Below are 12265 nucleotides of genomic sequence, written 5' to 3' on the forward strand. Positions count from 1 at the left end.
GGCATACACCACCATGCCCAGCTAATTTTTGTGTTTTCAGTAGAGATGGGGTTTTGTCATGTTGCCCAGGCTAGTCTTGAACTCTTGGGCTCAAGTGATTCACCGGCCTTGTCCTCCCAAAGCGCTGGGATTACAGGCATGAGCCACCATGCCCAGGCTGTTCTTTCTCTTTCTTTTTTTCTTTTTCTTTCTTCTTTCTTTCTTCTTTCTTTCCTTTCTTTCTTTCTTCTTTCTTTTCTTTTTCTTTTTCTTTTCTTTCTTTCTTTCTTTTCTCTCTCCTTCCTTCCTTTTCTTCTTTCTCTTTTCTTTCTTTTCTTTCTTTCTTTCTCCTTCCTTCCTTCTTTCCTTCTCTTTCTCTTTTTTCTCTCTTCTTTCTCTTTTTTTCTCTTTCTTTCTTTCTCTCACTCTCTTTCTTTTCTTTTTATTTTTAACTGTATTGCTTCTTGGAACCTGTCACTTGGCAGTAAGCTGAAGCATTCATAGGGTTTACATCATGTCTTTCCCTCCTTTTAGGGATCAGTGCACTGTGTTGCTTGTTGTTCAATATCTGAAAACCATTGTTCTGTATATTTTATCTGAATTTTTTTCTAGTTGTTTAATATGTAAGAGTAAATCTGGTCCCTGTTATTCCATAATGGCCAAGTGATGCTATGCTTTTAATACAGAAAATAAAACACTGTCTCTACTTTTTACAAAGTGAATCTTGCTTCCTCGGCATTCATAAGAATGAAGCTTAGCTTCTAACCAACGAATAGTGTTAACTTATTTATAATCTTACATTTGGGGAGAAGCCTAGGGCATGAGAGAAATAACCAATTTATATTTGTACAGTCTCATGCTCTTCTGTAATTAGTGGTTGAAACTTATGCCAGTGGTTGTTTGGTTTTTAATGTTTGGATTTGTATTCACATACCTAGGGTAGTTTCTAGTGTTGGTGACTGTGTGTTTGACTTAGTTTTTTGACTCAAGAATGACATCCATGTATTTCACTATGTTTCCTTATGAGCTTATTTTTAATAGGAATTGGTTGAACTATATTTCCAAGTATAGATATGAGAGAATCAAAGTGACTAATTCTAGAAGATAACAATATTTCAAAAATAATTTTTATCTGCTTCCATGTCCCCTACATTGTCTAAAAAGACTTTACTGAAAATGAATCATAGCTGAGTTTACCAGTTTGATTCTTTAGTAGGTAGTTGCTTGCAGGAATAGGAATTTTTGACTTTCTTCCCTCCTGCCCATTCATTTAAAAAAAAATTATTCCTTTTGTTCTCTTTCCCCTTTTCCACTAAAAATGAGATATGTGGTCCTCTAAACTCCTTTTCATTACCACACTTACCATCACTGTTCATGTCTCTATATTTTGATTCCATGCTCTTTCCTTTGCCTAGAATATCTTTACCATATTTCTTTCTTGGATAACTCTCATGTATACTTTAAGGCTCAGATCAGTCACCATCAAATAGACTAATTTGTATCAATTTATGTGTCCAACATGTATAAAGATTTGTAATGAGTGAAGAAAAACATAATTAAAGTGAATTATCTGCTTCAGTATCTTCCCCACTACAGCTCAAGGATAAGAAGTATATAATGGTTAATAATGCAAGGTCTAGAATCCAACTTTTTGACTCTTTGGGTTCAAATCCTGGTTCTACACACTAAATAGCTATGCGAAATTGGCTTTACTACATTTTCCCCCTTGTGACTCAATGTCTTTATCTCTACAATTGTGCTTACAGTACTAGTCTTGCGCAGAGTGATTGTGAAGATTTGATAATACATAAAGTATCTAAAATAGCACCTAAAGACTCCAAAAGCAGCTAGTTTAATCAACAGGAGCTAATTTTTTTATATCAGGCTCACTGATTTGTCAATTTTGCAATTCAGTTGTCCCCTTGAGTCTTCCTTTAAATTATAAATGTTTCATGTTATCACAAGAAAGATTACCCAAATATGACAGAATGAGAAAATTATGCTTTTTATTATAGTCACATAAAATAAAGTCAGTTACATCAAGTTGTCCAAATGCATTGGTGAATTAATGCCTCTAACGCTTACAAATTTTTATACATATATCTATGCATTTATAAATACATACATATGTAAAAGATATATATTTTCTACTAAAATAAAGTACCCAAATCTTGATATATATAGGGGCATAATGGGGGAGAAAAGAATCATAAAGTTTTGTCAGTTGTAGACTGTACTTTCAGAATATAAGAATCTGTTTTAGACACATTTATTCAGCTGTAATGAACTTTAATCACCCATTCTTTTCTGAATTCTCCTAAGTGAGTTAATGTATCCAAAATATCAAAACAAGTCATGTGGTAAACTTAATGAATCAGAGGCTAATTTTTCTTACTGTACCTGGCTCAAAGTCTAGACTTCCCAATGGAGGCATGGTTAAGCTCCATTCTTAATTTGCTTGTTTTTTGGACTGTGGTTTTTCTGCTAAGGTGATAAACAAATCAGATGTCTCTAATTCTACATCTTTTACTAGCATTCAATAAAGTCAGGGTTTGGTGAAAAGATTTCCAATGTTTTTATATCACCCTGACTTGATGAAAAAAGGCCCAGCAGGATGTGAATTTTGTGTCCTATTGCCTTTGTTATAGTGAAAATATTGTTTGAGCCAAGGAAGGAGAATTAGGGTGTAATGATCAATAGATCATTGATAGAACCAACTCAAATCGAAATGAATTCTCTGTTATAGTGAAAAACATTAGTGAGAAGATGCTTGAACTTAAGAACAAAATAAAATTTTAAAGAATACCTAGATGATATTAGATAATTCAGAAAATCCTCACTTCAGACAGAAACTAGAGTTCCTTCTATTTCCTGTTCCAATAGCTCAGCTTCTTCTCCTGTGTTTTTACTGTATTTTCTGCTATCTTAGACTTTTAAGACAATTATTTGTAGTATCTGACAAGAAATTGAATTTTTAAGTGCCTTTGAAAAAACTTCAACCTACTTAAGCAAGGTGAAGATGCCTAAAAATAGCTTAACATAAACCAGTCATTTCAGAATCTCTGGTGATTACATGTTCAAATGCCATTAGAGTGTATCTTATTCAAGCAGGAAAGGAGGAAGTTGTTAGCACTGAAATTGCATAAAACACGCTAAAACTTCCCATGCTAAAACCTATGAGAGGTTGGAAACAATGGGAAGCCCAGACATTTCTCAGAATCAAAACAAAGAATGCAATATTTTGTTTTATTTTTGAAAGGGGAACAGAAGGGGAAGAGTATTTCCAATTACTTGGTCCACCTCAGCTGGGCTGCCTAACTACTGATTTTGGTGAGCATCTTGTTAATGGCTTGCTTGACATGCGTGGTGGAGCTGCGTCGCCTCGTCTTGCCCTGCACCATCCTCCGGCGACGCACCTCTCGACACAACTCATAGAATATCTCTGTGATGTTCCCTTCTCCAGTGCAGGCAGAACACTCATAAAAAGCACAAGCCAGTTCTGTGGCCAGCTTCTCTCCTTCTTCTGTGCTAACCTGTCTGGAGTGGTCCAAGTCAGCTTTGTTTCCAACCAAGATGAGAGTCACATTCTTGGGCTTTTTGATCTCATCTAGGATGTTCTTAAGTGGCAGCACTTCCTCAAAACTTCCTCGGTCAGTAATGTCGTAGACCAGCACAAAGCCTTCCCCCCATCGCATGTGCCCTTCCCTCTGAATGGTATCTTCCTGTTGGCAAAGAAAAATGGCCGTCAAGAGACCTGGAAATAATCAAAATACATGGATGCTGGTAATGCTGATAGTAATCCCTAAATTACTATTCTTTATATGCAAAGTCATTAAAAAGTTGTGGTATTCTAATTGTACAAACCTTCTAAATAAGTTTTAAATACAGTCATTACTTATTCATCTCAACATATTTCAGGGAACTGAGTATTTTCTAATTTAATAGATTTTAACTTTCTTCTTTTAATTTTTTTCTTGCCATATCATTAAATCTGTAATCCTAAAAACTAAAAAGAAATTATAATCTTAGTTGAGCACATCACTTTTGAGACTTTTCATCACAATTAAGGACTTAGCAATTTTTTAACAGACAAGTAGCCCCATCCCACATTTTAAGTATCATAATTAGAGTCAAAATTTAGCAAGATGCCATTTTGGTTTATTTATTACTTTTTTGGTTTGTTGTTTGTTTTAACTTTCTCTTTCTTCAGATTATAGACAATTAGCTTCCAGAAAAACTGTGACAAACTATTTAGAGAATCCAACTCTGTGCTAAAGGATTTGGCTTTTTTTTTCTTTTCCTATCTCAGAGCCCCCAAAATGTCATGTAGTACCAATGATAGAAACTCTATTGAAGTGATTCTCAAAGTGGGTTATCACTCCTTCATAGGAAAGTGACAAGCATGATTTGAAAAAGCATTGCTTTCCCAGGTTCAAATTACTTTTGGAGGCATGCACTTCCCTGCTGCCTGTCTTCAGAATCAGTGCTCTGTGAAGGTCAGAGAATAAGTAGGTGGTGATGAGATGGAAAAGTGGAAAAGTGGGTAATTCATTTCAAGAACATTTCTTGGTTTCAACACTTTGATTCAAGTCTTTTTGGGGGTCACGGGTCATTGATAAAGTACCATGGAAAACTTCAGCTTTCTGTCATTCCAGTGGCCATTTCTTTCTTTTCCTTTTTTTTTTTTTTCTGAGACGGAGTCTCGCTCTGTCGCCCAGGCTGGAGTACAGTGGCACGATCTTGGCTCACTGCAAGCTCCGCCTCCCAGGTTCACGCCAGTCTCCTGCCTCAGCCTCCCCAACAGCTGGGACTACAGGCGCCCACCACCACGCCTGGCTAATTTTTTGTATTTTTAGTAGAGACGGGATTTCACAATGTTAGCCAGGATGGTCTCGATCTCCTGACCTTGTGATCTGCCAGCCTCAGCCTCCCAAAGTACTGGGATTACAGGTGTGAGCCACTGCGCCCAGCCAGTGGTCATTTCTGTACCCGGAAACTAAACCTATCTATGAACCCTTTTGTAATCTCAGAAGTGACTGACCTAATACCAAATATTACAAGAAAGACATCTAACATAAAGTATTCTGAAACAAACTTATATGACATCATGTAAGTTTAGAATACAATATATACTAAATCTCTTTCTTAAAGACTCACACACAAGTATGTTAGAGGCTGTAAGAATTCTTTCAGTAAAGACACCTGTTTAACTTCATTTGAGCATTTCAAAACACATTTGACCATGAAAACTTATTAATATCTTGCTATGCCACAAAATATAGGTGAGAGAGTCTAACCTAGATGATATATGAATATTATAGTATTTTCAAAGCCCCCTTGAAACACTGGGCAGCTTACATAAGGATGAATATACAGATATTTACAAATATGTTAATATATAAAATGGCTAGTTAATTAGAGAAAAAGGTTTTAGGCATGCAAAAGTTAGTTGAAGAAAAGTGCCTTATTTTTGTTCTTAGCATAGATTTCTCAGTTTTATTTGATCCAGAAAAATATTTTCGCTGAACTCTTTATTTACCTGACCAGCAGTGTCTAGTATCTCCATGGAAACAACTTCATCATCGATGGTTGCTTGGTGTCGGTAGGTTGATTCTAAGGGAAGAGCAAATAAAAAAGGCAAAACGGTAAATAAATGCAAGATTTAATTTGATCCTTAAAACTGAAAATGGGCATGGGAGAAGTATTCCTGATTTTACAGCATAAGGAACTGTGTAGTCTAGGAAAGAGAGGACGGATGTGCAAAAATGTAGAATCTTCATACTTAGCTCCTGGACATACCAAGTTCTAACATGGGTGCCACTGACTTTCAGAGTGTAGAATAGGGGGAATCTCTTTGCATCTTTGCTACCCTATACTTTCCTTTTTTTTTTTGTTTCTTTGACAGGGTCTAGCTCTGTTGCACAGGCTGGAGTGCAGTGGTGCAATATCAGCTCACTGAAACCCGGGTTTCAAGTGATTCTCTTGTCTCAGCCTCCCAAGTAGCTGGGATTACATGTACCTGCCACAACACCCAGCTAATTTTTGTATTTTTAGTGGAGACAAGGTTTCACCATGTTGGCCAGGCTGGTCTTGAACTCCTGACCTCAAGTGATCCGCCTGCCTTGGCCTCCCAAAGTGCTGAGATTACAGGCCTCAGCCATAGCGCCTGGCCCTATCCTTTCCTCTGAAGATTCCATTTTATTTTTCTGAAAAGCCAGCTCCCTGGTGCTCTTTTCCTTCTATAATGAGACCCCAACAATGTAAATTGAGAAGGTGATTTTCACAAAATGCATTCTGCCTTGGTGCTTCTAAAAATCTAGTTTTTAGAAACTGCTGTTTCTAACAAGAAAACATACCAACAGAAGCTACTAATTTCCTTTCAAACCTCAACTCTAGAAATGTAACATATATTACCAGAAGGTGAATGGTTCTTGCCAAATGATATGAAACTATGAGAAAGTCTAGGGGTAGTAAAAGGTGGTCAGACCCCAGTATTGGGTGGTTGGTGAGGAACAGTAATCCAAAGTAGGAGAGGGTTGGGCAGCATGGAGGGGAGGTGGAACTATATGGAGTCGTCTTGCTCATGCTGCCTCTTCAAAGCAGAAAAATGGCAGATGCTCAGTACCAGCTGGAGGTTGGTGGATCAACAGCAGAGTGGTCACCAAGCTATGTGAGGGGAAGGAGAAGTTAGCAGGTACAAGAAGACTGGGTGGTCATGAGTATGCCCCTCATCACATAAAATGGAAACCACAGGTCAAAAATAAGTGCCAACTGGTGCTTCTCTGTAGGAAAACTAGAACAACAGAAATAAAGAACAGAATGAATGAATGACTGACCTGATGAGAGTTAGGTTGAGGAACTCTCCCAGAAGTGTCAGTAAGTGTAAGTAAAACAAAGTGACATGCAAAAGTAAAATTTAATAAGAGGTATGGATAATAGAACAAGAAATCTTAGTATCCTTTATAAAATGAGCCTCAAAGGAGAGAATAAAATACATAGAGGAGTGGAAATTATTGAGGTTGTAATGACTGAGAATTTCTCAACGTGAGGGAACAATGAAACAATGAAAGATTTAAGATCAAAGGAACTAGCAGGACACATGAGGAAAAAGCTCTATATCTAAACCTATTATGACAAAATTTAAGGATATCAATGAGGAAGAGGTCTAAAGGGATTTAGGGAATAAAGCACATCATCTACAAAAAGATACGACTCAGATTGATGTAGGACTTTTTGCCAGAAACTGAATTCAAGACATCCATCAAAACAATAAAACTACATCAAAATCAATCCTGGCATTACAATTCTAGATGATTCTATCAGTATATCAGGGTGAAGATGGGGGAAAAGGCCAGAAGCAAGTTTGTGTGAACTAATGTACTTGTCTGATTCCAGAAGATGTTATAACTCTTAAAAATCTAGAAAAAGTGAACTAGGTATTCAACTCAATAAATTAGAAGAGAAGAAACAGAATAAATTCAAGACAATATAAGAAAAGAAATAAAAGAAAAAACATCATGAAAAAGAAAACAAAACCAAAGCATTGTATTTGAAAAGATATAAAAAGAGGGCAGAGCTGTAAAGATCTGACAATACTGCCATTAAATTAAGAGAGACAATGCAATTAAAATTTAGCATAAAAAGAGGAAATTGTACATTCTGCTGAAATAAAAATAAAATAATATGAAGTTTATAAGCAATAATTTCAAACTCATAAATTCTGGAGAAAAATACAGTATCACTAGCATTCTTCTGTATCAGCAAAAGCCATGTAGGAAAGGTAAGAGAAAACAGGAAACTACTCCCAATAGTAGTAAAATAAACAATATTTAGGACGTAATAAAAATGAACAAAACCCTTCAAAACCCTCCAAAAGCAAAAAGAAAAAATTTCTAGAATAGAAAATTTTAGAAGTTTATAACAGAAAATAAAGACTTGAATAAATAAGAAAATCCTAGGAAAATGGAGAAACAACGTTTTTAAAAACATGTCAGTTTTCCGCAAAATTAATCTAGAATTTAATGCAATTCAAATGAAATGTCCAGCTGGACTTTTTGAGAAGCTCAAGAGACTTATTTAAAATTATATAATACTATATAACAGTACTCCAAACAGTGTGGTACTAATATCAGAATGCACAAATTTACCAAGGCCTTAACAATAGACTCATATTTATATAGGAACTTAGTATATGACTGAGGTGGCACCACAAGTTACTTAGGGAAATAATAAATGGTTCAATCAGTAGCATTCGGATTGGAACCAATAAGAAAGAATTGGCCACTAAATGCACAAAATAAAGTTGGGCTTCTAGGGCATATATCAAAAGTAAATCTGGATGAATTAGAGATCTAAACTCATCTAGATTTGAAGAGTGAAACCTAAAGTTAAAAAAATTAAAAGTAAGAAAATATAAAAGCTCATGCACAGACCAAAAAAATGAGATAAAAAATAAATGGGTTGACTACACTAAAATTAATAATTTTGTGCAATATTAAATAGGCTAAAGACTGGAGAACATATTTCTAACACGATAAGCAAAAAGTTGATTAATACCTAAAGTATGAAAGAAATTTTAGAAATTAAAAAGATAAGTGAACAGGAAAGAAATACGGCCAAAGTATACAAAGAGGAAATTTACAGAGGAGGATGCCCAATTAGCGAAAACATATATCAGATGATGTTTCTACCTGCTTACTTACCAGAGAGAAGCTTATAAAATGATTTTATGACCATAAGATTGGCAAAAGTTATAAAGCTAGGTAATATAATGCCTGACTAGGTTATAGGCAGCTTCTCTACACCAGCAATGAAAGCGTAGACTGGTACATAATTTTGACGAGCAATTCACTAGTATTTGGTGTGGGCATACCTTATGATTCAGCAATCTCCTTCTCAGGTACATGCACTAGAAAAAACTTGGTCCAGGTTCTTACAGCACTGGGTCTGAAAGTGTAGCACCTGAACCAGTAACATCTGGCTCACCTAGAAACTTGTTAGAAATGCAAATTCTCAGGCTCCACCCCAGATCTATGGGCAATCTGTGTTCTAACAAGTCCCCCAGGTGATTACGGTGCATGCTAAAGTTTGAGAACCACCAATTTAAAGGTATGTTTTCCCCAGTGATGTTAGCAGTAGCTCATATTAGAGGGAACTTAGGTGTTTATCACTGGGGACATTAGTTAAATGTGGCATAGTAAAGAATACCATGTAGAAAACTAGAAGTAAATATAGAAAAATGCATGGATCTTAAAAATATCAGATTTGGTTATAATGATTATAAGTGTGCATATATAAAAATATATAAAGTTTATATAAATTTAAAATATATATACAGAACACTATTTTTCCTAAGTAAATATATAATAATAGCTAGCACATACTGCTTCTATTTGAACAACTGTTCTAAACACTTATGTTAACTCATTAATCCTCACAAATATCCAGTGAAGTATATATTGCTATTAGCTCCATTTTACAAGAGGAAACTGAGCCGTAACAAGATTAAATAACTTGCCCAAGGTCACACAGATAATAAATGGTAGAGGTGAGATTTGAGTCAGGGAAGACCAGCTTTGGAGTTCAGGCTTTTAAATACCATGCTTAGTTTCAAACACATTAGACTCTGCACTTAAGGGAAAGAGGAGGGCAGTGGGTGTCAAAATAAGGGATGAAGGGGAAAAGAAAGTGGAATAATATAAGGCCTCCCATACACTAATAATAGCATAACACCATGAAAAAGAGTAGTATGATTAACATAATTACTAACTCAATTCTTTGTACCCAAACTACCCAAATCATTAACCAACCAACCAACCAACCAACCAACACAATAAACTCAGAAGTTTCTGTTCTCATGGGGGTAGCTTGTAAGCCAGTGGTTTTGTAATTATTTTTTCTATCTACCTCATGTTTCTGACTTTCATTTCATCAACTATTTTGCAGTCCTTTTTTGACTACTGTTTTCTGTTACTTTACTGTAAATATAATCTCCTGTCCAAAATACAAGCCGTAGAATGCAGCTTCACCAGCCATATCCTTGCCTTCTACTTCCATCAGCACTGTGTGGTGATCATTGCCATAAGCACGGCACATTGCTCAAGTATTTTCCAAAAAGTAAAATTTAAAAATTAGGTTATGATCAATATTTTAATAAGTGTATTTTCCGTTATTGTCATTCTCCTAGAATATGTAATTCATACATGGTGTCTGCATAGTGATTCACAATTTCAGAATATTCCATCCCCCTACTCTTTTACGTTAAATGAGAGATTATAGTTTTGTACGATTTAATGCTCTAAAATACTATTTACAGCAGCCACTTGTCTCCAAGTGTTCTCCCAACGATTTTCTTTTTTCATCTTCAGTGCTGCAGTGTGAGGAAGAGCAGCCCATTCTGCATCACACATGCTGGGGAGCCATGCCCTTTGGCTTCTCCCTCTGCTGTTCTTTAGTGTCCTTTGTACCAACTTCCCTTTTAAAAAGACTGGCATCAGCCCCAGAGACTGGAAAACAGAGTTCTGGGCTCTATTCCATCTCTTTGCACTAAAAGTTGTCTGAGAGACAGGGACATTTTTCTCTGTTGCTTCCATGATAAATAGGGTATGTATTTCAATCACAGAATGCCACAGTAGGGGGGAAATGGAATATAATAAAAATTGTATGAAGTTGTGATTCTTTGGCTATTTGTTAACTGAAACAAAAAGGATAAAATGCAGGAAATGAGAGAATGTCTGCCCCAGACATAGCAGTGTGTGGTAGCAGTGATTTTGTCTAAGGTGAATACTGGGTTCATACCATTTTAAGCATTTTTTTTATTTAAGCTTCTCTCTCTCATTAGAAGCCCATTTTCTCTATGTGTAAAGCAATGGAAGTACTGCCCCAAAAGGCAAAGTGTTGTGCATCTATGTGCTAACTTTTCCAGAGTTAACTCTAAAAAAAGTATTAAGTAGCTTTTGAAATTAGACTCCACTGTGCATCTTAATACATAAAAGAAAATGTGTATGTGTTTGTTTGGTGGATTTGCTTTTGATTTTGTTCATACTAAACAAAAATAATAAATTGAGGCTTTTTTTGTGAAGGGTGGGGAGATGATTAGGAGATAGTTCCAAATGAACCAAAATATTGTATACTATAAGAAAAATATGAGTTTCAAAATGGAATGAGGCATTAAAATTACACTTGAATTTCACTGTAAGTGAGAGATGTATAATTTAAAATCTACACTCACTAGTAGTTTAATAACTAGAAGTATATTTTATGTAGTCTAAGAGGAGTTGGTGCTTGAAGGGATGTTGCATGTGGTTAATCTTTTTACTGATTTAGCTTTTTTTTTTTTTTTTTTTTGCAAATTTCAACACGTTAGTATGGACACTTAGCCAGCACAGTAACAACAGCAGTTAGTTATGTTGATTTATGCCAGAATGGAAATTGTACTGAGTTGAGTTCTATTCCTAGTCTAACCACAACTGGACATGTAATTTTGATTAAATTTACTTCTTTGTGCCTGTTTCCTTATTTGTCAAATGACAATCTCTAAGCTCCTTGCAGTGCCAATATTAAATAATTAAATAATTCTATGAGTTGGCTAAGCACTTCTGCTTTAGAATCTGGTTAAGATAATTTGTTCTGGGTGTATCTATTTTCGTATGGACCATTCCAAGCAGCAGGAGTTGTAAGGCAGGCAAGATGAACCAATCACAGAACCAAAGAACTAGTGGGTCTAACGTCTCCTGATTCCCATCCTCATCTGAGCCTTTTCTAAGCAGATTCAAACACAGTGCCTCCAAGGGACCAGTCGCAGTAGTGATAGAGGCTGAAATACAGTCTCTCCCTCTCCAAATGCCTCCATCACACACCCACACACACACAGTCACAGGCACACACGTTCTAAGCCTCCATCTGTATTCTCTGTGGTGACCAGCATTCTTAGAGGGTAATATGACTCTTGGAGGTAGAGATTCAATTCTTGGTTGGGATCCATTCGGAACATGGATCCTGTTGTTCTACAATCAGATAATTGCTGCCACCACCATCAGGGGGTTTTCATGGTTAGATGGTCCAGCTCCCACATCTTAAGAGCTTCCGTGGTGGTTTACAGATGTGGTTCATAGACATCCGTGTGCTGGCCACTCACAAAGATTTCACTGATCCACGGTAAAATAAGGAAAATTAAAAAAAAATAAAATTGTTCCATGTAAGGAACTGATCTTTTTTTTTACATTGTATCCTTCAAAACACTCCGATGTTAAAGCAATTTCTTTCTTTTATGAAGTGCAAGTGCAAG

At 36.0% G+C, this 12265-nt stretch overlaps 1 protein-coding gene across 3 annotated transcripts in view; it reads right to left on the reverse strand.

The window, feature by feature from the left end:
* Positions 1-1960: 1960 nt before the first annotated feature.
* RERG (RAS like estrogen regulated growth inhibitor) overlaps positions 1961-12265 on the reverse strand; it is a 125928-nt gene continuing 115623 nt past the window's right edge. For 2 of the 3 annotated variants that reach the window (XM_058443002.1, XM_032159716.2), the window contains exons 4-5: positions 5519-5592; positions 1968-3701 (exon numbers count right to left, since the gene is read on the reverse strand). In XM_058443002.1, coding sequence (XP_058298985.1) covers positions 3294-3701; positions 5519-5592 — 482 coding nt within the window. In that variant the 3' untranslated portion in view covers positions 1968-3293. Of the gene's footprint in view, positions 3702-5518; positions 5593-12265 lie in introns of all 3 variants that reach the window. The other variant, XM_032159715.2, reaches the window with a different exon arrangement.

Source organism: Hylobates moloch, unplaced genomic scaffold, assembly GCF_009828535.3.
Source record: "Hylobates moloch isolate HMO894 unplaced genomic scaffold, HMol_V3 SCAFFOLD_8, whole genome shotgun sequence".
Classification (NCBI taxonomy): domain Eukaryota; kingdom Metazoa; phylum Chordata; class Mammalia; order Primates; family Hylobatidae; genus Hylobates; species Hylobates moloch.